Consider the following 27,733-nt stretch of genomic DNA (forward strand, 5'->3'; position numbering starts at 1 on the left):
GGTTGATCTTTTATGTCCCCTCTGTCCTCATCCGTCTGTCTGGTCTGTAGGTGCACCTGCTGTTGTGGGTCATTTGTCACGTGTGTCTCTGGTTCCCTGCCTCACCTTGCGTGAGCGTGGCATGCACATGCTTCCTCTACGATTGCGGACGTGTCTCCGTCCCTCCGGGTCGCTGTGATGTTCCCTATCAGTGTTTTCTTTTTTTTTTTTACTTGCATTTGTTGTTTTGTTCATTCATGTTGTTTGCTTTTTATCTTGTCTTCAGCCTTCTGTGGATGTTTTAGTATTTGCTGCACCCTTGTGTTTTTTCTGTTCTGTTCGTGGTGGCTTTTTTTCCCTCCTCACCCTGGGTTTGGGTTGTACATTGTGTTTCTGTCTGTGCCTTCCCACTCCTGTAGTTCCTGTTTGTTTTTTTTTCTTCACCTTGTGTGGGTTCCAGAGTATTTCTGCACTGCTTTTTGTTCTTCAGTGGAAAATAAACTCCTGTAGTTTTCTGAACTGTTCTTTGTGTTTTGGCAGATCTGCATTTTTGGGGTTCTATTCTCTTTACTGATGACTGAAATCATGACTAACTGTTATATGTTCTAATGAGCTGCTGTGATGATGTAAGTGCAGTTAAATCAACTTTTATTCATTCAAACTCCAACTCATGTGACTGAATATACTTTGAAAAAAGCAAAATTTCACTTTCTATGTTTGTGTATTGTTTTTTTTTTTGTTTTTTTTTGTACGTGCATGTGGCGCCTGTGCGTGACTTTTTCCTCTGGGCTGCAGTTTCAGCAGGGAGTCGTGCTGGAGGATGGTCTCGATCCGATTTGGGTTTTCTCTCACCTTCGTCTCCACTGCAGTTTCTTGCCCAAATGTCCATGTTTGCTATTTTTGTAGCCAGTGTCCTCACTATTCCCTCCATCCTCACTCCTCCCCGATGCTGTGACCACGCCCCTGCCAGTCCTCTCTTCCGCAGCTGTATTTCCTCAGTAATACATGGATCAGTGCCAGAATCCTCTGCACCATCACTAGGACTCACCTCATCCGCCTCATAACATGATCTCTCACAACAACTGGTTTGACCTGGTGTAGTATTTTGGTAATATTTATCATTAAAATATAGTCCTTGCCATTATGTGGAGTGATGGGTTGACAGGGTCGTGGGGCTGCAGAGGAGGGTCATTTGTCAGAGGGGTGTGGGGCTGAGGACCCAGACCGATGTAGATCCCATCCTCTTCCCACTGACCATTCAACTGCAGCAATTTGATCACTTGTCTGTTGCTCTCCACCCCTTCGGGACCCGGTCCACACTCAAAAAAAAAAAAAAAAAAAAAAAAAAAAAAAACAACTTGCTCAGTGAAAATGTGAAAAAATGATGTATTAAGTGTTTCCACCCAAGTAAAATGTGTTAATGTAGCCAGAAACAATTTTGCTCAGTGACCAAAGTGTAAATTTGCTGGGTCAACATGATGCATTTACATTACTGTTATCTAATTACCATGGTTCAGGCCAACTAGATTTGTAACAAATCTAGTTCACAAAACATTCTGACAAAACATAGATTTGGTTTGTTTCTCATCCTCCATTAATGAACCTGCTCATGCTTTATTCACAAAAGCAAGAACTTTAATGTAAGCACACTGCCTCCACTTGACATTTTGCCTTCAAATATATTAACCTTAACTAAAATGACAAACGTTCAAAGAGCTGAAGAAACTGATTTATTTATTTGCAGTAAAACTCTCCTTATTTAGTCGTCATCTTCTTCCTCTGTGTCATACATCTCTTCTTCAGCAGCGTGCTTCTCCTCCAAGGCCTCTCTCAGAGCCTGCTCCTCTTCCACAGTTGGATCCAGGGATTCGCTGGTTTCTGGTCCACTCGCGTGCTGCTGCTGTGGAGGTGGTGGCACAGGCGGGTCGTATCCTTCACCCGAAAACTTCACGCCCCAACCAATGTAGATGTTCTCAAATTTCCTGAAGCAGGGCACAGTTTTAATCTGAAGGTTAAATTCAGGGGTCTAAGAGAAAATAGGAATATGATGAGTTAAAATCTTTTCGTTTACTTTCCACAAGCGTATGCACAGGCTCCTGGCCAGAGGTTTGAACGCAGCACGGCGATGGCGTGCTGCGGGATCAGAGTGGACGACATCTTTGAGCTCCAAGGAGGAGTGTCAAACAAGTCTGTACGGCACAATGAAAAATTAACAAAAATGATCTACCTACCAACCTGAGGTGTAGACATTTGGGTCAAGTCCAGCATCATTGCTACATTCAGTGCCCTGGGTCCTGAATCTATTGCTGCTATCATTTTTGAATGAACTTCAACAATCAAAAACATATGCAAAGCCTAAAATCATACATTTGTTCCTGCAGAAATTTACAGATTAATCCAACAAGTGAACTCCACAGATGACATAAAAACAACAAGCACGCAAGGTCATGCCAGAATAAATTCATTAATTACATTATTAAAACTATATTACATGTCTGGTTTTTATATTTATTTGTTTAATACTTTCTGCACTGTCAATAAACCCAATGGGAACTACTGTTTAATACATTTGTTCCTTTTTTTTTTTTTGGAACCAGCACCCCCCCCCCCCAGCTAAATTCATATGTTTAATCATTTCATAGATTTGCACTTAAGGCATCACGGTGGCTCAAGCAGCTGTCACACTGTGATGGCTTGAGGAAACAAAATTTAGACATCCGTTAGTCTGTTTTTGTCCCATACTTGGTCAGTATCTGAGGAGTGGACGTTTGATAGACAGTTTCATCTTCTGTTCAAACCCCAGAAACGCTGCACACTCTCATTCCACCAAACTGATGACTAGGTGATTTTTTTTTTGCCACCAGACAAATGACCTAAATCAGGGGTGCCCAGTCTTTTTTGAACCGAGATCTACTTTTAAAGTTGACAGTATATAAAGATCTACCAAAGCCATGTCAAACACCACAGCGTAGCCACAATTTATTGTGCAGAAATACAATAACACAATTTTCTGGCACAAATATAAAGATTTAACAGTAATAATACAAGCAAAGTGGCGCGAAGCTCGCCCATGGTACACTGTGGCCCAATCAGGAAGTGCCAAATTCTTAATCCATGGTGAAACAGGAAATGTCAAACACTTCCTGGATTGACAGATGAGATCCCATGGAATCTCATGGGAACTCACTGGCAAGCTCACACTCAAACAGGAAGTGCCAAATTTTGAGTCAACAGTGAAACAGGAAATGTCAAATGTTGAACACTTCTGGCATGGGTGGAGCTAGAGCAGAGGCCAGGGTTTCACTGGACTCCCTTGAAATTTGATTGGACACAGATGAATGACATGTCATGGCGCTACACATCTGGCTGAAAGAGCTCCTTTTTTGTAATCAATGAGTCACATTGCTAGGTTCCTCCTGTCCAGTAGTTTGTGCTGTGTACACAAAAAGTTCTAATCCACCTTAGTAGAAGAAGAAAAATGTTTGCCTCAGATTTGAACTGAACACATCATTTGAACCTTGGACTTCTAATCACACGAAACTTATATTGGTGAGTAAATGACTGTATTTTATGCCAGAAATGAGGTCCAGGTTGTTAAAAGCAGCATTTCTCCTTGAATTTGGGGGGTGTTATATACACGTTTAAGCTAACAGACAGCAGCTGGTTCATGCTCTGTTGGCTTATTAGTGCAGCACATAACTGAAACAATTCTTCAAATGGTGATACAAGCATCAAATTCAGCACAAATGCACTTTTAAAAAACTGACTGGCCACTTGAATTTTCAATAGGTGACCAGGTAGGGGGCAATTAAAAAATTATACAGGGGTCAAAATATAAAAATGCTCCAATCAAAGTGAAAACTACATCACATTACTTGTCTGATTATAAAGAGTCCAAAAAGGTGTAGTTTGGACTATCTATGACTGAATGTTATGGAGTTTTAGGGTAAAAACGGCAAGAATAGTGACAAAGGTCAATTTCAGTTTGGACAGGGGTCAAAAGTTAAAGAGTTGCTCTAATTTTGGTAAAAAGTGATGTAAATTATTGGTTGAGTTAATAAGATTAATAAATGGAATAGTTTTGACAGTGTTGAATGCTTGGTCTCCAAAGTAAAGGTCAAACAAGGTCAATGTCCATTGGATTCTATGACATGTGACATATGTTACCCTGTAACACGATCTAAGCATGACACGATGCACATTCTTACTTTTTAAAACCCGATTAATTCAACCAATAATTTGCATCATTTTGTACCACAACTGGAGCAACTTTAACTTTTGACCCCTGTACAAACTGAAACTGACCTTTGTCACCATTCTTGCTGCTTTTACCTCATAACTCCATAACATTCAGTCACAGATTGTCCAAACTATACCTGCTTTATGATCAGGCAAATAATGTGGTAGTTTTCAATATGTTTGGAGCATCTTTTAATTTTGACCCCTGTGTAACTCTTCAATTGACCCCTACCTGGCTGCCTATTGAAAATTCAAGTGGACAATCAGTTTTTTTAAAGAGTTCATGTCTATGAATTATTTGTGTCAAATTTGATGTTTGTATCACCATTTGCAGGATTCCACTCTAAATATTCTCGTTATCTGCTGCACTATATATGAGATGTAAGATGCTGCTCCTCAGCGTTTCTCAGTTGCCCTCAAAAGTATTGGAACACTTGGTATTTCATACAGTTTAATTTGTTCATGTCATTTCAAATATTTTTTTTCTAAAATTATCTTCCTTAAACTCAAACTGAAAGCAAATCTCTACAACTTGATATAAATGAATTAAAAATATTAAATCCAGCTTCCTGATGACGTGGTGTAGAGGAGGATTTTCTTAAAAAGAAGACCTGAAAGTTCAGCTACAATTTGACAGAAAGTACATTTGAGATGAAAGCCTAGATTTGATATTTTGGTGAAAGAAACTTTTGTATTTCTTCATAATTGATGTTAATAAAGTCCAACACATATTCAGTGACTTGGAAATGTTCATGTTTCCATCCCCTGACTTGTTTACAGGTTTTATCAAATTTTAGAGATTTGCTTTCAGTTTGAGTTTGAGGAAGATAATTTTACAATTTTTTATTCTTTATATTATTTTGTATTTCTTGTATTTGAAATGGCATAAACAAATTAAAATGTGTGAAATTCCAAACATTCCAATACTTTTGGAGGGCACAGTATCCTATCCTTATGATGGGCAGGGGTGGTGGCCAAGTGGTTAATACGCTTGGTTTCAGTGCAGACGTTTCCGGGTTCAAATCCCACCCCTGCCACATTTCTCCATGTAATGTGGAGTTGCGTCAGGAAGGGCATAAACCTGTGCCAATTCAACATGCAGATCCACCTTGGATTTGCTGTGGTGACCCAGAGTGCAAACAGGGGAGCAGCCGAAGGGACTTACTAGTATCCTATCCTTATGATGAGTGCAAAATGAGTGTGGTATTATTACTGTTTTGTTTAAGAATGTTTAATTTTCACTGTTGCTGCACTTTGTGTCAAATCATAGTCATATCGTATATCATATTGATATGACAATACTGAGATACGATAGTTTGGCCATACTGTACAGCCCTACTGTCAACTAGCTGAAATCTTTGAATATTAATTTACATCTACATTTTAAAAAATGCTTAAAGTGGGAGGGGGTTAAGAGGGCTGTAATTAGGGGGTCAGCTGAAAGGCAAAAAAAGAAAAAAATGCTTAAAAAGGTGGGGGTATGGGGGGGCAGAGCCCCTCCAGAAGCTGAAAGGCAAAATAAAGAACATGATTAAAAAGGTGGGGGGTCTGGGGTGGGTGGAGCCCCCCCAGAAGCTGAAAGGTTTTTGCCATGCTCATGCTCCCCTGGAGCATTTACTCAAAAAAAAAAAATAAACCTCTGAAGGACCTAAATGACATGGTGAGATGTTGAAGAGAGTCGCTCGTTCATGTCCGTGACATGTGTTCCTTGTAAATGATGTGTGTTTAAACTGATGTGTGTTTAAACCCTAAATGGGTGGAGCTTGGTGATGTCAGTCCCCCTTAAAAAGTTAGAACAGAGTGCTGGTCTCTCTCTTTTTGTCTCTTCACTCGTCTCTCTCGCTTCTTCGCCTCTTGCAACACTCTTCCTTTCTTTGAAATGCTTAATTTTTATTTTTTGGGTCAACAAGGCCTCATTGCTAAGCTAAGCGAAGCTAAGGCTACCACGTGGCATTCATTCATCCTTTATTCTTTGACAAACTTTTAACAAAGTTTTAATCTGACGCTTTAAGGTGCATCAAGTCTTTTGAATTTTTAAGAGAACTTCCGAGCTGAACTTTTCAAAATAATAGTGAAATTACAGAAACTTTCCTCTTTCTGTAATTTTCCAACGTTTTTAAAATTTTAACTTTTTTTCCTGAATTCACAAAGACTGATTATATCACTTTGAGCAGATGGAATCAGTTAATGAGTGAAATCACCTGTTGGAGTCAGTGGCTGCAAAGAAAACCTATACCCTCTTGGCCCTTTCTGGAAGAAGTTGCACACCCCTGATTTTGACCAATCAGTGGCCAATCAGTTTTATTTTTTATTTTTTAAAGAGTTCATGTCTATGGATTATTTGTGCCATATTTGATGTTTGTATCACCATTTGCAGGATTCCACTCTAAATATTCTCTTATCTGCTGCACTATATATTAAAAGTAAGATGCTGCTTCTCAGTGTTTCTCAATTGCCCTCAAAAGTATTGGAACACTTGGTATTTCACGCATTTTAATTTGTTTATTCTATTTCAAATACATTTTTTCTAAAATTATCTTCCTTAACTCAAACTGAAAGCAAATCTCTACAACTTGATATAAATGAAATAGAAATGTAAAATCCAGCTTCCTGATGAAGTGGTGTAGAGGAGGATTTTCTTAAAAAGAAGACCTGAAAGTTCAGCTACAATTTGACAGAAAATACATTTGTGATGAAAGCCTAGATTTGATGTTTTGGTGAAAGAAATTTTTGTATTTCTTCATAATTAATGTAAATAAAGTCCAAGACATATTGTTCATGTTTCCATCCCCTGACTTGTCTAAAGAAAACTGGCAATAAAACTGATTATTATTTACAGGTTTTATCAAGTTTTAGAGATTTGCTTTCAGTTTGAGTTTGAGGAAGATACTTTTAGAAAATGTATTTATTTATTTATTTATTGTATTGTATTGAAGTCCGCTCCTCTTTCCATGACAAAAACTCCTGTAACAGTGGAATATGCCGTTCATTTCTAAACTGGACGCTGTCTTGATCCGGTATGTCATCTGACTAGCACAGGAATTGTGAAAAGACGTGGACATCAGTACTTTTTCGGCACATTGAGACAGACGTGCGGAGGAGTTCCGCGCGTCGCGGTGGAGCCGCATGGCGCAAAGCAACGCCGTGATGAAGCCTCACAGGACATGTTGGGGCATGTCCAGCTCATGCTCAATTTCTCGGATAATCACATGACTGAAAAGCAACCGACAGCCGTCTGAAATCCACCTGAAAGCCGTCCTGTGAGACCAACACGGAGGTGGTTTTGTGCCGCGTAATGAACGGCTCCGTGGCGCGTCCCTCCGCTTTTCTTTCCATGAAAAAAACTCCTGTAACAGTGGAATGTGCCAAAAAAGTGCTGATATCCACGCCTTCTGCCTTTTTGTGAAAGTCAGACGACGTCCCGGATCAACAAAGCCTTCACGTTGGAAATGATCTGGTTGTTTCAGCGGGGTTTGAGCCTGTCGATCAGCGCTTGGAGCGCGGCGCGCTCTCAGCAGTTGTGGGCGGTCTTTAAACCGCCTGGATCACTCCTTAATCTGTGTAATCCCCATAAAATCGTCCCTGAAAGCCATATTAATTTTCTGAACGGTGTCCACCTGGAGGTCTCTCACAGTTTCTGGAAAAAAATTGATGCAGCAAAGCTCCAAATCATTCAGACATTTATTCGCAATAAAAAAACGACGAGAGGGGTGGACCAGTGCTCACACAAAGCCTGCTCACAGGCGAATGACGCAACCGACAGGTGTGAAAAAACTCACGCATGCGCACAAAGGTTCAAGCTTGGCTGATGCAATCACACGTGATTCAAATCCATATAGCTTTTGAAAAAAATAAAAAGGTCGGATACTTTTCTAACAGACCTCGTACATATTACATTATTGCAGTGAATGTGAGTGGTGCAAAGAATAAGCACAGGTAGGCCTCGGACTGGCCTGTAACAACACAACAACAAACAACCCAAAAAATACAACGCCTAATTCAAGTTGGAAAAGTTGCTCCCTACTTTAAGGTGCAATTTACACATAACCAAGACGCGTTACGAATGTCATTTTTCTGTCATTCGTGACACATTCCTAACATTCTTATCGCATCTGTGACTTAACGCATCTGAATAGGTTTCTTAATAGTGCGTGTTGGTGCGTGATATTCTTGAATTTCGTGAAGCATGTTTTTGCCTGTCAAAAAATCTTGCACGAATGTCACACACCACCCTCATTTCGTGTCGTGGAGGTCGCAACTGAGCGTGTTGATCCGTCCTGATGATTAGTGATCCTTAATAGAACATGACAACGTTCGTAGTGGTTCCTGTGATGGTTCTTGGAGCCCAAACTGTCACGCGTTATTACGAAGTGACATGGAAACTGTCAAGTTTTGACACGACTTGTAATGCGGTGTCACATTTCACTGCGCGCCACGACGAATCAGTTTTCTGTCACGTGCGCACAATTAAACTCGGCTCCAAATGTCGTTCCACAGTTCCTGCTGAAGCTCCTCAGGACGCTCCTGCAGGTGTTCCACCTGCTGTTGTAACCGATGAGCGGGAGAACGAGTCTGAACCAGAGGAGTGAGAGGAGACTCACGTGCTGCCCGACATCTCTGCACCTCCTCCAGTCCGGCAGAGGAAGAAGCGTGCGCACAATTAAACCCTGCTGCACCGCATTTAGTTTGATTGCTGACACCAAGTCGGCTAAAACTGTAATTTCAGTGCTCTTCAGCGCTCTCCTGCAGGTGTTCCACCTGCTGTTGTAACCGATGAGTGGGAGAATGAGTCTGTTCTTGTGACTGCATGCATGACGGCTTGCTCTTGCTTGCCTCTACTGGTGGTTGGCTCTCACTGCAGTATTGTATCACTTCCTGTTCCGGAGCACAGCGGTGTTTTGCTGTATCTGTTAGCTGTTTAATCTGCATAGTTAGATTGATCTAGATAACTAGATAATGATTTGTTTCACAGAGTAATCTTCATGTGCCTTAACTAAAGCACTCCCTCTGCTGAATCACCTCTAAATTATTTACACATTATTCACTTTGTGTGTTTTTAGGAATCCGCTAGCTTAGCGCAGCTACTAGCTCTTAGCCGGTTTAGCATGGCGGCTTCTCCTGTCTCTCCCAGACTTTTCTGCTCTGGGTGTGAAATGTTTAGTTATTCTTCGGCCTCCTTTAGCAGTAATGGTACTTGTAATAAGTGTAGCTTATTCGTAGCTTTGGAGACCAGGCTGGGCGAACTGGAGACTCGGCTTTGCACCTTGGAAAATCCTACAGCTAGCCAGGCCCCTGTAGTTGGTGCGGACCAAGGCAGCTTAGCTGCCGTTAGCTGTCCCCCAGCAGATCCCGAGCAGCCGGGAAAGCAGGCAGGCTGGGTGACTGTTAGGAGGAAGTGTAGTCCTAAACAGAAGCCCCCTGTACACCACCAACCCGTTCACGTCTCTAACCGTTTTTCCCCACTCGGCGACACACCCGCCGAGGAACAAACTCTGGTTATTGGCGACTCTGTTTTGAGAAATGTGAAGTTGGCGACACCAGCAACCATAGTCAATTGTCTTCCGGGGGCCAGAGCAGGCAACACTGAAGGAAATTTGAAACTGCTGGCAAAGGCTAAGCGTAAATTTGGTAAGATTGTAATTCACGTCAGCAGTAATGACACCCGGTTATGCCAATCGAAGGTCACTAAAATTAATATTGAATCGGTGTGTAACTTTGCAAAAACAATGTCGGACTCTGTAGTTTTCTCTGGGACCCTCCCCAATCAGACCGGGAGTGACATGTTTAGCCGCATGTTCTCCTTGAATTGCTGGCTGTCTGAGTGGTGTCCAAAAAATGAGGTGGGCTTCATAGATAATTGGCAAAGCTTCTGGGGAAAACCTGGTCTTGTTAGGAGAGACGGCATTCATCCCACTTTGGATGGAGCAGCTTTCATTTCTAGAAATCTGGCCAATTTTATTAAACCCTCCAAACCGTGACTATCCAGGGTTGGGACCAGGAAGCAGAGTTGTACTCTTACCCACCTCTCTGCAGCTTCTCTCTGCCTGCCATCCCCCCAATACCCCATCCCCGTAGAGACGGTGCCTGCTCCCAGACCACCAATAACCAGTAAAAATCTATTTAAGCATAAAAATTAAAAAAGAAAAAATAATATAGCACCTTCAACTGCACCACAGACTAAAACAGTTAAATGTGGTCTATTAAACATTAGATCTCTCTCTTCTAAGTCCCTGTTAGTAAATGATATAATAATTGATCAACATATTGATTTATTCTGCCTTACAGAAACCTGGTTACAGCAGGATGAATATGTTAGTTTAAATGAGTCAACACCTCCAAGTCACACTAACTGTCAGAATGCTCGTAGCACGGCCCGAGGGGGAGGATTAGCAGCAATCTTCCACTCCAGCTTATTAATTAATCAAAGACCCAGACAGAGCTTTAATTCATTTGAAAGCTTGACTCTTAGTCTTGTCCATCCAAATTGGAAGTCCCAAAAACCAGGTTTATTTGTTATTATCTATCGTCCACCTGGTCATTACTGTGAGTTTCTCTGTGAATTTTCAGACCTTTTGTCTGACTTAGTGCTTAGCTCAGATAAGATAATTATAGTGGGCGATTTTAACATCCACATAGATGCTGAGAATGACAGCCTCAACACTGCATTTAATCTATTATTAGACTCAATTGGCTTCGATCAAAATGTAAATGAGTCCACCCACCACTTTAACCATACTTTAGATCTTGTTCTGACTTATGGTATGGAAATTGAAGACTTAACAGTATTCCATGAAAACCCCCTTCTGTCTGATCATTTCTTAATAACATTTCCATTTACCTTAATGGACTACCCAGCAGTGGGGAATAAGTTTCATTACAGTAGAAGTCTTTCGGAAAGCGCTGTAACTAGGTTTAAGGATATGATTCCTTCTTTGTTATGTTCTCCAATGCCATATACCAACACGGTGCAGAGTAGCTACCTAAACTCTGTGAGTGAGATAGAGTATCTCGTCAATAGTTTTACATCCTCATTGAGCACAACTTTGGATGCTGTAGCTCCTCTGAAAAAGAGAGCCTTAAATCAGAAATGCTTGACTCCGTGGTATAACCCACAAACTCGCAGCTTAAAGCAGATAACCCGTAAGCTGGAGAGGAAATGGCGTCTCACTAATTTAGAAGATCTTCATTTAGCCTGGAAAAAGAGTCTGTTGCTCTATAAAAAAAAGCCCTCCGTAAAGGTAGGACATCTTGCTACTACTCACTAATTGAAGAAAATAAGAACAACCCCAGGTTTCTTTTCAGCACTGTAGCCAGGCTGACAAAGAGTCAGAGCTCTATTGAGCCGAGTATTCCTTTAACTTTAACTAGTAATGACTTCATGACTTTCTTTGCTAATAAAATTTTAACTATTAGAGAAAAAATTACTCATAATCATCCCAAAGACATATCGTTATCTTTGGCTGCTTTCAGTAATGCTGGTATTTGGTTAGACTCTTTCTCTCCGATTGTTCTGAGTTATTTTCATTAGTTACTTCCTCCAAACCAGCAACGTGTCTATTAGACCCCATTCCTACCAGGCTGCTCAAGGAAGCCCTACCATTAATTAATGCTTCGATCTTAAATATGATCAATCTATCTTTATTAGTTGGCTATGTACCACAGGCTTTTAAGGTGGCAGTAATTAAACCATTACTTAAAAAGCCATCACTTGACCCAGCTATCCAGCAACACCTGCCATTAATTGTAACGTGTGGTAACAGGTTGCAGCAGTTCCTGAGGACACCTGACGCCTCTGCCCCGAATAATCTCATTCGTGATCAGCAGCCAAGAATGTGTACTTCGTGGCATTCGTGACTTGTCGTCGTTATGTGTAAACGCAGCATTAGTGGGACTTCTGGCACTGAGAGGAGGCAGCTCGTCTCTCATCATACTTTGGACAGTAGGAGCTGAGTGCAGCCGTAAGTAGGCTGCAAGGTGGTCATCAGACATGTTGGATCTGTGTGTTTTGACTTGATTTTCATGTGTGAAAAGGCAGACTCACACAAATATGTTGATCAAAAAAGTACAGTCAAATTCTGTGCAGTTTGTCTGAGGTTGGGGTGTTTCTCTTTCTGCATTAGATTCCAAAATTGGATGTTTATGTCAGGTGTTGCTCTGGATTTCACCTCAGTCATTTTTCAGTGTGAGGATCTCATTCTCAACAGCACAGATATCCAGGTTGCAGAGTGATGCCACTTTGGACATTATACAATCCACATCTATATTTTCCCCAAATGGAAAACAGAGAAAAATGAGAACAGGTTCAATGGATGCAAAGTCAGTAAAGCACCTGTAAAATTTTGACAAGATGCTCTGCAGTTGCTCAGCATAATATGCACTCTCAGGCGCTGCACAGTCTCTGCCCTGATACTTAAGTTCTGTGTCCATGTGTGGAAAGTTCTGCAGGTCACACTGCTGCAACCTGCTTGATAGCAAGTGTAACTTGCTTTTAAATGTGTTCACAGAGCTGATCTGTTGTGTGGGCCGCCAGAAGAGGAGGTACTGCTGGCCCACCACCAGTGGGCGCCCTGCCTGAAGTGCGGGCTTCAGGCACGAGAGGGCGCTGCCGCCACGGACACAGCCGGGGGTGACAGCTGTCAAGAGATAATGAGTCACCTCAGGGAGGTCTCGCCCTGCCTGATTTTAAACAATATTAGTGTGCAGACCAGTTGCGACATATGGTATGTTCGTGTTCACCTGCATATTATGCAAGGTGGAAACATATTGAGTTCAGTTTACGTAAGGTACCACCTCCTGCTAAATTATCAGGGAAAGAATATACAGACCATAAGGGAGTTAACACTATTTTAGGAGAAACTTTGAAAACCTGGTGTGAGATTAAGAAAAACAAAATGGAAGGAGATAGTAAATTACTGATATGGCCCTGTCTGACTTCGAATTCTGGCCCAAATATGCTTGACGATATGTTCACCAAATGGACAGAGAGGGGAATAACAGCAACTTGCACACTTGTTGAAGGGATAACCTTCGGAGTTTAAACTTGAAAACAGAGATTTGTTCCGGTACCTACAGCTACGACACTTTTACGAAAAAGGAAGTACAGAAGCACTTGTCAGTGGAGACTAATGACACAATTTTATTTTTGACAGATGCATATAAAAGAACTCCCATTAAGATTGTATAACTGTCTTCAAGAGCAATGATATGAATTCTTTATATGTAAAATCAAATTGGGAACTTGAATTTAATGTATCACTGTCTGAAAGTGACTGGCTTTCCAAGTGCAACACACAACAATCCACAACTATTTTGAGAAGATGGTGAGAATTCGGATGGAAAAATGTCATACTTTTTTTATTATTACCCTACATATAAAGACCAAACAGTTACAGCAGTAGCAGAAATGTTAGAGGATGTGGGCATGAGAACGCCAATCACTCCCATATCTTTTGGTCATGTGCAGAAATACATTTTGGAACAATGTAATTCAATTGAAGGAGGAAATTTTAAATTCTAAAATACCTAGGGATCCACAGACTGTGTATCTGGGACTGATACCTGGTGAAATAATTAAAAAGAAAGATACATACCTTTTCAAAATTCTGTGAATTGCTACTAAAAAGGCCTTGACGAGGAACTGGCTGAAAAGCAACATTCCAACAACAAAACAATGGCTGGAGGAGGAGATATATACTATGGAAGATTAACTTTTCGCTTGAGAATCAGAGAAGAGGACTTCGGGGAAAAAATGGAAGAAATGCACTGCATTCAAGACCACGTTCCAGCCACAACAGACTTGATAAAGAATATGACTGTGAAATTCTCCCCCAGTTTCAATTTAATTTCCTTTTTTTTTCAATTTATTCATCTTATATAGTGCCAAGTCACAACAGAGTCGTCTCAAGGGGCTTTTTTTTGTTTGTTTGTTTTTTTTTGAATTTATTTATTTATTCAGCGACAGAAATAGCAGCAGCAGCAGCAGCAGCATCAGCAGCAACTGCAGCAACTACAACAGCAACAGAGTCTGTAATTTATAAGACACATCAAAAAACACAAAAAATTTAAACATATAAAACAAACTCAAACAAATAATAAACAAATAACCCAACAATGCAACTGAAAGGGTGTGGGCAGAAGCAGAAGCTTATAAACGCCCACCCCGTACATCATACAATATTTAAATGCAAACACAATCACACACAATACAAATGTAGCACTATTAACAAACCAAAATACAAAGGCAAAAAAGAAACAAATATATTATTCACCATTATTATAACCAGAAATTATTAATTTTTTATAACACTTCTTAAAACAGGCCAATGAACCACATAATTTAATTTCCACAGGACATTCATTCCAAATCTTCACCCCTCTAACTGAAGCACAAAACCCCTTAACATTAGTACGTACAGGAGGCTTCTTAAATACCATACAACCACATAATCTATATCCCAATTCCCTACTCTTAAACAAGTTCTGGACATAAAAGGGCAAAGCCTGGTTATTAGCTTTGTACAAAGTTTGTATCAGAATATAATCCACTAAATCCCTAAATTTCAATAAATTTAAATTCCTAAACATGGAATGTGTTGACTCAAAATGATGTATATTACCAATAATTCTGATGGCACGTTTTTGTAGAAGAAATACAGGATTAGTGTTAGATTTATAGGTATTACCCCAAAGTTCAATACAATATATCATATATGGTACAATTAAAGCATGATATAATGTAAGTAACCCAACCTGGGACAATATGTCCTGAACCCTATACATAATAGCAATAGATTTGGACATTTTTAACTTTATATAATTTATATGGGGTTTCCAACAAAGTCTATTGTCAATTATAACACCTAAGAATTTATACTCAGATACTGTCTGTATTTCGATATTATTGATAGTAACATTTTTACATTTGGACATAAATTTATTTCCAAAAATCATGCATTTAGTTTTTCCAAGATGAAGTGACAATTTATTAGCATTAAACCAAGCCATAAATTTCCCCAGTTCATCTTCCATAATGTCCAAAAGCTGTTCAAGATTATCCCCGCTACAAAACACAGTCGTATCATCAGCAAAAAGAATGCACCTCAATACCCGTGAAACCAAACAAATATCATTTATATATAAAATAAACAACAAAGGACCTAACACCGAACCTTGAGGCACCCCACACGTGATTTCCCTGAATTCAGAATCAATGCTATTATATTGAACATACTGATACCGACCATGTAAATTATCAATCCAATCATATGCTAAACCTCTGATTCCATATTTCACCAATTTTTCAGAATTTCATAATTAACAGTATCAAACGCTTTCTGCAAATAAAAAAAACACCTACAGTATATTGCTTATTATCAACTGCAGTCGCAATATTTTCCACAAAATCCATCAGTGCATGTGAAGTAGTCCTAGATTTTCTAAACCCATATTGCTCTTCACACAATATCTCATACTTAAGTAAATAATTATTTAACCTTTTAACAAATGTTTTCTCCAATATTTTTGAAAATTGAGGTAAAAGTGAAATAGGTCTATAATTAGAAAAAATATGTTTGTCACCAGACTTAAATAAAGGAATTACTTTGGCTATTTTCATTCGTGAAGGGAATTTACCTAAACTTAAGGATTTATTACAAATGTAAGTAAAAGGTTTTACAATACAATCAACAATTTTTTTCAAAAGAGCCATATCCAAATTATTAAAATCCGTAGATTTCTTACTTTTTGAGTTCTGCACCAAATCAATAATTTCTTTTTCATTCGTTGCACCAACAAACATTGACACATTTTTATTAAATATTATCTTATTTGCAATGAATTTATCACTCATTGGATCAATCTTAGTATCAAGATTTCTACCTACATTAACAAAATATTCATTAAAATGATCAGCAATCATCACATTATCATCTATCACAGTATTATTAAAAAGAAAATAAGAAGGATAATCTCTACCTTTTTTATTCTTTTTAATTATATCATTTAATATATTCCATGTATTTTTTATATTGTTGTTGCTTTTAACAAGTAACTCACCGTAATATTCTTTCTTACTAGATCTCATAATATGAATTAATTTGTTCTTATACATTTTATATTTACTTTCAGCTTCATTTGTTCTCAATTTAATGAATTGCTTATACAATCGATTCTTCTTTTTACATGCCTTCTGAAGACCCTTAGACATCCATGGTTTATTACTAAATCTATTATTATCTAACTTATTTACAAGAGGACAATGTTTATCATATAACTTAGAAATAATAGAAATAAACCCATCATAAGATTCATCAACATCCTCAACATAAACATTATTCCAATTCTGACATAATAAATCCTCCCTAAAATTATCAACAGTCCTTGGTGTTACATTCCTACTCCTTCTATTGCAATCCTTTTGGAGCCTCGATCTTGAGATGCAAGGACAGTAAATACAGGCAGATGATCACTAATATCATTTAACAATATTCCCGCATTAAGATTACAAGTTATAACATTAGTTAAATTATTATCAATAAGGGTTGCAGTATTCGAAGTTATTCTACTTGGATGAATGATGGTCGGAAATAATCCCATGCAATAAAACGAATTAATAAATGAAATAGTTTGTGAATGATTATGAGGATTTAAAAAATCAATATTAAAGTCACCGCAGATAAATAAATGAGAATTCTTATTTATTTTATTATACATATTCATAATTACTTCTTCAAAATTATCAATATTTGCTCCAGGAGCTCTGTATATACAACTAACAATCCTATTATTTGAATTTATAGATGTGATCTTAACTGTAACACATTCCATGATATTATCAATTGTAAATGACATAAACCAATTCACAGTCATAATCAGACCTAACATATAATGCCACACCACCGCCTCTTCTCTTCGATCGATTTACAGAAAACAATTGATAGCCATTCAACTGCACAAAATCATAATTATCCTTAGTTAACCAGGTTTCAGATATAGCGATCACTGAAAAACTTTTGCTAATTGTGTCTAAACAATCATTTATTCTTGAAAAATTCCGAGAAAGACTTCGACTATTAAAATGTATCATTGAAAAATCTCCATCATTAATTTTATAGTCCTTAAATTGTTCTTCTGTAAAATAATTACATTGTTGATCGATATTATCATTAAAGAAAAAATCTGGATCTGATTCAAATTCACAATGGCGAGAGGCAAAATGACTATGATCAAATGTTTCCAAACAAAGCTCCTTTACAGAGGTAACCTGATTATTAACCGTGATCATTAAATTATATTAAGATTATTTCGTCATCACAATCAACCAATACATATCATTATTAAGCATTTCATCACACTTACATCAATTAAACACATCAAGATCATTCTCATCTTTAATCCACAAGATTTTAGCTTGTTCAGGAGTTCCATTTAATTTAATATAAACTTTACATAAAACAATTCAGAAAACAAAATAAAATGACTTAAAAGATTTTTAAAAAGCACAGTAAAAAAGTCAAGCATAGTAACATACTACGCTAGCCATACAAAAGATAAAATAAGTGTGTCTTAAGTCTCGACTTGAAAGTCAGAATCTATCAATGCAGGGAGATCATTCCACAGAACAGGGGCACGATAAGAGAAAGCTCTGTGACCCGCAGACTTTTTATTCACCCTAGGGACACAAAATAGTCCTGCACCCTAAGAACGCAAAGCCCGAGCCGGAACATACGGTTTAATTAGGTCAGCTAGGTAGGGAGGTGCCAGTCCATGAACAATTTTATAGACTAGCAGCAGAACCTTAAAATCTGATCTCACTGGGACTGGAAGCTGGTGAAGGGATTCCAACATGGGTGTAATGTGGTCAAACTTTCTGCTTCCTGTCAAAAGTCTGCCAGCTGCATTTTGAACCAATTGGAGACCCCTAATGCTGGACAGTAGTCCAATCTAGAAGAGACAAAAGCATGAATCAGGGTCTCAGCATCAGCCATAGACAGGATGGGATGAATCTTTGCTATATTTCCCAGATGGAAGTAAGCAGTCCTCGTAATATCTCTAATGTGGAGGTCAAAGGACAGCGTAGGACACATGAGCCTAGGCTAAGCGTTAGCTGGTCAAATTGATGCCGATGTCTCATTGGACTAAGAACCATTATTTCAGTCTTACTGGAGTTTAAAAGTAAGAAGTTGCTAGACATCCAGCTTCTCACTGATGCAAGGCAATCTTCTAAGGATTTTATGTGGATGAGATTACCAGCAATTATCGGCATGTATCATGAGCGTAGCAGTGAAAGGTAATCCCAAAACGCTGCAATATGTGCCCAAGAGGAGCTATATAAAGGGAGAAAAGCAGGGGGCGTAAGACGGATCCCTGTCGAACCCCAAATTTCATGTCGGTTAGAGGTAGTGTTATTGTACAAAATACAGTGAGAATGACTGGTCAGGTATGACATCAACCACGCAAGGGCAATCCCAGTAATCCTAAAATAATTCTCCAGCCTATCTAATGAAATATGATGATCCATGGTATCAAATGCAGCACTGAGATCTAACAGTACCAGAACCGTAGTGGTGTCTGAATCCATTGCAAGCAGAAGATCATTCACCACTTCAGTGAGCTGTCGCTGTGGAATGATATTTTCTAAAAGCAGACTGCAGTGGCTCAAAAAGACTATTCTCAGTAAATTGGTTCACAGGCTGCTGTGAAGCCGCTTTTTCCTGAATTTTAGAGCAAAATGATAGATTTGATGTGTTAGCTCATGTGTTACTGTTGTTTTTGAAAAGTCTGTTAAATAAAAAGTATTGTTGTTGTTCATTCGGCTGCTCCCAGTTTTTTTTTTTTTGTTCGGGGTCGCCACAGCGGATACAACCAGATCCGCATTGGTAATTGGCACAAGTTTTACGCCGGATGCCCTTCCTGACGCAACTCCAGTTTTACCTGGAGAAACACACATAGCCGCTGGTGTTCCAAAGAGGTCTCCCATCCAAGTACTAACCAGATCCTGCTCTGCTTAGCTTCTGAGATCTGACGGGATCAGGCTGACACAGAGCAGACCGGCTGCATTAAATAAACAGTAGAAAAATAAAAATTTAATTTAATTTAATTAGCTTATAATGCGCCAAATCACAGCAAAAGCCGTCTCAAGGCGCCTTACATAAAACAAGTCAACATAAAATTGAATAAATAATTAAAAATTAATAAAAAATTCAAATACATAAATAAAAACAGAAGTAAAAGAATAAAACAAATAAAAATAAAAACTATCCATAAGAAAGGGAATAAAAATAGGTTTTGAGTCTTGACTTAAAAATTTCCACAGACTCAGACTGCCTCACGGTCACAGGAAGACTGTTCCACAGGGTGGGTGCACGATACGAAAAGGCTCTTTGACCTGCTGACTTCTTCTTCACCCTGGGAACACAGAGAAGTCCCGCACCCTGCGACCGCAAAGCCCGGGCCGGCACGTAGAGTTCCACCAGATCAGCCAGATAAGATGGCGCCAGTCCATGAACAACCTTATAAGTCAATAACAAAACCTTAAAATCTGCTCTCACAGAGACAGGGAGCCAGTGCAAAGATGCCAAAATGGGTGTGATATGTTCAGACCTTCTGCTACGTGTGAGAGGTCTGGCGGCAGTGTTCTGAACCAGCTGAAGACCCCTAATGCTGGACTGTGGTAACCCTGAAAATAGAACATTACAATAATCTAGTCTAAAAGAAACAAAAGCATGAATCAGGGTCTCAGCTTCAGCCATAGACAGGATGGGGCGGATCCTCGCTATATTTCTGTAGTTTTCTCTGGGCCCCTCCCCAATCAGACTGGGAGTGACATGTTTAGCCGCATGTTCTCCTTGAATTGCTGGCTGTCTGAGTGGTGTCCAAAAAATGAGGTGGGCTTCATAGATAATTGGCAAAGCTTCTGGGGAAAACCTGGTCTTGTTAGGAGAGACGGCATCCATCCCACTTTGGATGGAGCAGCTCTCATTTCTAGAAATCTGGCCAATTTTCTTAAATCCTCCAAACCGTGACTATCCAGGGTTGGGACCAGGAAGCAGAGTTGTAGTCTTACACACCTCTCTGCAGCTTCTCTCCCCCTGCCATCCCCTCATTACCCCATCCCCGTAGAGACGGTGCCTGCTCCCAGACTACCAATAACCAGCAAAAATCTATTTAAGCATAAAAATTCAAAAAGAAAAAAATAATATAGCACCTTCAACTGCACCACAGACTAAAACAGTTAAATGTGGTCTATTAAACATTAGGTCTCTCTCCTCTAAGTCCCTGTTGGTAAATGATATAATAATTGATCAACATATTGATTTATTCTGCCTTACAGAAACCTGGTTACAGCAGGATGAATATGTTACTTTAAATGAGTCAACACCCCCGAGTCACACTAACTGTCAGAATGCTCGTAGCACGGGCCGGGGCGGAGGATTAGCAGCAATCTTCCATTCCAGCTTATTAATTAATCAAAAACCCAGACAGAGCTTTAATTCATTTGAAAGCTTGACTCTTAGTCTTGTCCATCCAAATTGGAAGTCCCAAAAACCAGTTTTATTTATTATCTATCGTCCACCTGCTCATTACTGTGAGTTTCTCTGTGAATTTTCAGACCTTTTGTCTGACTTAGTGCTTAGCTCAGATAAGATAATTATAGTGGGCGATTTTAACATCCACACAGATGCTGAGAATGACAGCCTTAACACTGCATTTAATCTATTATTAGACTCTATTGGCTTTGCTCAAAAAGTAAATGAGTCCACCCACCACTTTAATCATATCTTAGATCTTGTTCTGACTTATGGTATGGAAATAGAAGACTTAACAGTATTCCCTGAAAACTCCCTTCTGCCTGATCATTTCTTAATAACATTTACATTTACTCTGATGGACTACCCAGCAGTGGGGAATAAGTTTCATTACACTACAAGTCTTTCAGAAAGCCCTGTAACTAGGTTTAAGGATATGATTCCTTCTTTATGTTCTCTAATGCCATATACCAACACAGTGCAGAGTAGCTACCTAAACTCTGTAAGTGAGATAGAGTATCTCGTCAATAGTTTTACATCCTCATTGAAGACAACTTTGGATGCTGTAGCTCCTCTAAAAAAGAGAGCTTTAAATCAGAAGTGCCTGACTCCGTGGTATAACTCACAAACTCGTAGCTTAAAGCAGATAACCCGTAAGTTGGAGAGGAAATGGCGTCTCACTAATTTAGAAGATCTTCACTTAGCCTGGAAAAAGAGTCTGTTGCTCTATAAAAAAACCCTCCGTAAAGCTAGGACATCTTTCTACTCATCACTAATTGAAGAAAATAAGAACAACCTCAGGTTTCTTTTCAGCACTGTAGCCAGGCTGACAAAGAGTCAGAGCTCTATTGAGCTGAGTATTCCATTAACTTTAACTAGTAATGACTTCATGACTTTCTTTGCTAACAAAATTTTAACTATTAGAGAAAAAATTACTCATAACCATCCCAAAGACGTATCGTTATCTTTGGCTGCTTTCAGTGATGCCGGTATTTGGTTAGACTCTTTCTCTCCGATTGTTCTGTCTGAGTTATTTTCATTAGTTACTTCATCCAAACCATCAACATGTTTATTAGACCCCATTCCTACCAGGCTGCTCAAGGAAGCCCTACCATTATTTAATGCTTCGATCTTAAATATGATCAATCTATCTTTGTTAGTTGGCTATGTACTACAGGCTTTTAAGGTGGCAGTAATTAAACCATTACTTAAAAAGCCATCACTTGACCCAGCTATCTTAGCTAATTATAGGCCAATCTCCAACCTTCCTTTTCTCTCAAAAATTCTTGAAAGGGTAGTTGTAAAACAGCTAACTGATCATCTGCAGAGGAATGGTCTATTTGAAGAGTTTCAGTCAGGTTTTAGAATTCATCATAGTACAGAAACAGCATTAGTGAAGGTTACAAATGATCTTCTTATGGCCTCGGACAGTGGACTCATCTCTGTGCTTGTTCTGTTAGACCTCAGTGCTGCTTTTGATACTGTTGACCATAAAATTTTATTACAGAGATTAGAGCATGCCATAGGTATTAAAGGGACTGCGCTGCGGTGGTTTGAATCATATTTGTCTAATAGATTACAATTTGTTCATGTAAATGGGGAATCTTCTTCACAGACTAAAGTTAATTATGGAGTTCCACAAGGTTCTGTGCTAGGACCAATTTTATTCACTTTATACATGCTTCCCTTAGGCAGTATTATTAGACGGTATTGCTTAAATTTTCATTGTTACGCAGATGATACCCAGCTTTATCTATCCATGAAGCCAGAGGACACACACCAATTAGCTAAACTGCAGGATTGTCTTACAGACATAAAGACATGGATGACCTCTAATTTCCTGCTTTAAACTCAGATAAAACTGAAGTTATTGTACTTGGCCCCACAAATCTTAGAAACATGGTGTCTAACCAGATCCTTACTCTGGATGGCATTACCCTGACCTCTAGTAATACTGTGAGAAATCTTGGAGTCATTTTTGATCAGGATATGTCATTCAAAGCGCATATTAAACAAATATGTAGGACTGCTTTTTTGCATTTACGCAATATCTCTAAAATCAGAAAGGTCTTGTCTCAGAGTGATGCTGAAAAACTAATTCATGCATTTATTTCCTCTAGGCTGGACTATTGTAATTCATTATTATCAGGTTGTCCTAAAAGTTCCCTAAAAAGCCTTCAGTTAATTCAAAATGCTGCAGCTAGAGTACTGACGGGGACTAGAAGGAGAGAGCATAACTCACCCATATTGGCCTCTCTTCATTGGCTTCCTGTTAATTCTAGAATAGAATTTAAAATTCTTCTTCTTACTTATCAGGTTTTGAATAATCAGGTCCCATCTTATCTTAGGGACCTCGTAGTACCATATCACCCCAATAGAGCGCTTCGCTCTCAGACTGCAGGCTTACTTGTAGTTCCTAGGGTTTGTAAGAGTAGAATGGGAGGCAGAGCCTTCAGCTTTCAGGCTCCTCTCCTGTGGAACCAGCTCCCAATTCAGATCAGGGAGACAGACACCCTCTCTACTTTTAAGATTAGGCTTAAAACTTTCCTTTTTGCTAAAGCTTATAGTTAGGGCTGGATCAGGTGACCCTGAACCATCCCTTAGTTATGCTGCTATAGACGTAGACTGCTGGGGGGTTCCCATGATGCACTGTTTCTTTCTCTTTTTGCTCTGTATGCACCACTCTGCATTTAATCATTAGTGATCGATCTCTGCTCCCCTCCACAGCATGTCTTTTTCCTGGTTCTCTCCCTCAGCCCCAACCAGTCCCAGCAGAAGACTGCCCCTCCCTGAGCCTGGTTCTGCTGGAGGTTTCTTCCTGTTAAAAGGGAGTTTTTCCTTCCCACTGTAGCCAAGTGCTTGCTCACAGGGGGTCGTTTTGACCGTTGGGGTTTTACATAATTATTGTATGGCCTTGCCTTACAATATAAAGCGCCTTGGGGCAACTGTTTGTTGTGATTTGGCGCTATATAAAAAAATTGATTGATTGATTGATTGATTTCTCAGATGGAAAAAAGCAGTCCTAGTAACATCCCTGATGTGGAGGTCAAAAGACAACGTGGGATCAAAAATTACCCCAAGGTTCCTCATTTTGTCCGTATGATGTATGACACAGGAACCCAGGCTGAGCGCCAGCTGGTCAAACTGATGTCGATGTCTCGCTGGACCAAGAACCATCATTTCAGTCTTATCAAAGTTTAAAAGTACGAAGTAACTAGACATCCAACTTCTCACTGATAGAAGACAGTCCTCCAGGGATTTTATGGGAGTGAAAAATAACTTCTAACCACAATAATAATCCCCAACCATAAAAATAACTCCTAGGCCTAGTGGCCAGCGATCACCTTAGTATTTCTTTTGTTTTTGTTGTTGCTTAATGCTGACAAATTATACTGTATTTGTTGTCTTTCTGCCGCCTGATTCTGTTTTGTTTTTTGTTTTTTTTCTCCTCTGTGTTGGAGGTGCGGTTCCATCCAGAAGTTGAAGTGAGTGTCTTCTTCTGTAATGGTCATGAAATAGACATGATCTGTCAACCAACCCCATTTCCCAATCCCCAGCCAGCCTCTCATCCTGGACACCAGCATGGACTCCCAAAATTCTCTGTATATTTGTATTGTCAATTGTGTCGGTAGCATGGCCCAAGCAGAGGGTCACCCCTTTGAGTCTGGTCTGCTTGAAGTTTCTTCCTCAAATCATCAGAGGGAGTTTTTCCTTACCACTGTCGCCTGTGTTCTTGCTCTGGGGGTTTGAAAGGTTAGACCATGCTTATGTGAAGCACCTTGAGGCAACTTTGTGATTTGGCACTATATAAAGTGAATTGAACTCCTAACAATAACCACAATACCCCCTATCCATAACAATAACCCCTAACTGTAACCGTTATCAATAACAATACCCCCATCAATAACAGTAACCCCTAACTATAAAAATGACCCTAATTATAACAATGACCCATAACCATAAAATAACCCCTAAACATAACAAAGCTGCACTACGTATGAATGTTAGTAATATGGCTACGTATGAATAGCCACTTCCTAAACCATTCATGCAATGAGTAAATATAATAAAGTCTTAATCTGACCTGTTTCAGCCGGATTCATTATCACAACCTGACGAGAAAACATCCTTGTTTTAGAAGATGATGTCTGGGAAATACTTTAATTCCTTATTGTGAAAATTATTGAAAAAACAGTGTTTTTAAATAAGTCCCTCAGTGTTTGTCTGTGCCAGGTGTGTTTCTCAGTATGAAACACAGGACAACAGCGCTTTGTCCTGCCAACAACAGGCAGAAGTGAATCTCACCATCATCTTTTTCTTCCGTCAACTTTATCGGCAGCCTGCAAACTGACACGGTGCATTACCACCACCAACTGTTTGGGCGTATAGCGCTAATGGAGTCTGATGTCCTCACTGGGTCATTGTAAACATAAATCTTTTCAATAATGGAAAAATAACAGTATTAACTGGTTACCATTATTTTAAATAAACTGTTCTGTTCTGGAACATAAAATATTAATAAGTAAATAAATATAAAGTTTCTGGTTTAGTTTTTGTTCCTAGCAAAATACCAAAAGTTCCTGGTTTTCATTACATGAACTGGTTCAAAGCCTTGTTTACAATGGTAAGACCTAACCTTACTAACTCCATTAAAGAGGTAAGTGCTTTGCTAGTCCTTATGTGTTTGAAGGGAATATGTGCAGATTCAGACTTGGATCTGCTTGGCTCACCTGTGTCTTGCAAAAGAGAAGTCAACAGAGGTGGTCCCACTTCTACGTCGGGATCCTCGACCACCTCGTTCATGTCCTCAGCCTCTTCTTCCTCATTAGGCTTTTCCCCTGGTATTAAAGCAGGGTTAGTCCATGTACACCGTCCCTAAAGGAATTCATATTTAACTTTCAAAGATCATGGAAAGATGATGCCAACATGCTGAACGTGGTATATTAGTACCTGCTGAAGGATGTGCTGAACATGATGAACCCAGGTCGCCAGTGACTCAGTCATTTCAACAGCTGGAATGCCCTCAAAATCAGGATTGACTTCATAGCTGTCACTGGGTGCCTCATCTTCTTCAACCCCTTCCTCTTGCATAAAGTGGAAGAACCCATGAGGGCTTACCTGTGTGCCAGCAGAGATGCGGGCAATCTGTGATCGAAGATAGTTGGCCTCATTCCCAGGGAACGGCGGGTAGCTCACAACTGGAGCATCCAGGTTCCCAGTGAAGAACTTGTAAATTTGTCGAGAAGCTCTGATTTGTGCCGGAGTGACTGAAGGCAGCTTCACCCAAGGAAGACCTGGCTCTTTGCACACATAGTATACAAATGTGTTTGCACCTGTTCCAGGGGCTTCTTTTGGCACAATCAATGGAGGCTTATAGGTTGACTGAGGAAGTGGATCAATCTACAAACAAATCCACCACAAGAGTTAACATAAAAGCTAACAAAAAAGTAATTCCATTCTTCACAGAGGAGGTTTACACCCTCATCCTTTGTTTCACTTTTTTTTTTAAATGCAGGCTTACTCATGAACAAATGCAGCAGTATTTATGAATCAAAAGGTTTTAGAAGACCCTGGATGTAAGGATTCACCTGTCACCCACAGGTGGGTAACATCCAACCATGTGTCTCTTTTACCTGTGCACCTGAAATCACCTGTTTCAGGTGCACAGGTAAAACAAACGCAAATTGGAAAAGCAAAATTGAATTGTTCAAAAGAAGGAAATGTATGGGACAAAACTGTACGGTACATAACATTTACCATGTTATGTACCGTACAGTTCCTAGACCTGCTCTACCTTTTGCTATCCAAGTAAAACACTATAGAGCAGGGGTCTTCAACTCCAGTCCTCGAGGGCCAGTGTCCTGTAACTTTTAGACGCATCACTGCTTCAACACACCTGAGGTCATTAGCAGCACTCTGGAGAACTTGACTGCATACTGAGGAGGGAATTCAGCCACTTGATTCACCTCATTTCCTCACCTCATTCCTCTGAGCATCCCCCTCACTTTCTTCTTCAGCCAATTCCTCTGTGTTCTGCTCCACATCTTCTTCAGCCTCTTTAGACTCAGCTTCAGCAACAATGTAGCTGCTTTCCATGCCCAGAATCTTCCCCCATAGTCGGCAGCGCTGCAGCAACTGGGACTCAACAAGCTGTTTTAGTGCAAGAGAGATCCGCTGTAACTCTTCTCTTCCAAAACCCACACCAGCCTGCTCCAGGTAGAAACCAGTCTCATTGACATGCGGGAGCAGTGCATCCACCTGCAGGAGTGACATCACATGAGTGAGTTTTCAGAACACCTTAGAACAGAAACTAGAAAAGTGCCTGACTGAACAGATCGACAGGTGAACTTTGGCTGTAGTTCCTGACTGACAGTGACCTCACATCTGAATGAGAATAGCATTTATTCACCAAGTATCCACAGAATACAAGGAATTTGACTTTGGTTTCAGCTGCAGTCTCTCTGTACAGCATGTAGAAATATACAATGAATAATTCACAGTAATGAAATGTGCAAGTAAAAAAGTGCAATAAGAGGGGAAAAATGTGTGAAACAGACGAACAGATTGAAGCTGTACACGAATAAGTGAGTTTTTGGCTGGTTAAGTTGTTCATCAGTGTGATGGCCTGTGGAAAGAAACTGTTCCTGTGACTGGTTGTTTTGACGTCGACCAGAGGGGAGGAGTTTAAACAGGGTGTGTCCAGGGTGGGAGGGTTTGCAGAGTTTGCAGAGATGTTACCAGTTCGCTTCCTGGACTGATATAAGTCCTGGATGGAGGTCAGGCTGGCTCGATGATTTTATTTTTTTCTGCTGACCTGAAAGTTGGTTGAAGTCTGTCTCTCATGTTTGGAGCCAGAGGGAAGTAAGAGATGGAGATGCACAGGACAGACTGGATGATGGATGTGTAGAAGATGATTAGACCGTGAGCCAAAGGGGTTGGTCGTTACTGAGAAAGTGGCAAAGCTACCATACCTTTTCTGAAAGCCTGAA

General features: G+C 39.7%; 1 protein-coding gene across 2 annotated transcripts in view; it reads right to left on the minus strand.

Annotated features, from left to right (window-relative positions):
- Positions 1–1,568: 1,568 nt before the first annotated feature.
- LOC117518919 (radial spoke head protein 4 homolog A-like) overlaps positions 1,569–27,733 on the minus strand; it is a 53,611-nt gene continuing 27,446 nt past the window's right edge. The window contains exons 3-7 of one of the 2 annotated variants that reach the window (XM_034180187.1): positions 26,724–27,002; positions 25,695–26,144; positions 25,475–25,619; positions 2,051–2,168; positions 1,569–1,961 (exon numbers count right to left, since the gene is read on the minus strand). In XM_034180187.1, the coding sequence (XP_034036078.1) occupies positions 1,739–1,961; positions 2,051–2,168; positions 25,475–25,619; positions 25,695–26,144; positions 26,724–27,002 (1,215 nt within the window). In that variant the 3' untranslated portion in view covers positions 1,569–1,738. The remainder of the gene's footprint in view (positions 1,962–2,050; positions 2,169–25,474; positions 25,620–25,694; positions 26,145–26,723; positions 27,003–27,733) is intronic. The other variant, XM_034180188.1, reaches the window with a different exon arrangement.

This window comes from Thalassophryne amazonica, chromosome 10, assembly GCF_902500255.1.
Source record: "Thalassophryne amazonica chromosome 10, fThaAma1.1, whole genome shotgun sequence".
In the NCBI taxonomy this organism is placed as follows: domain Eukaryota; kingdom Metazoa; phylum Chordata; class Actinopteri; order Batrachoidiformes; family Batrachoididae; genus Thalassophryne; species Thalassophryne amazonica.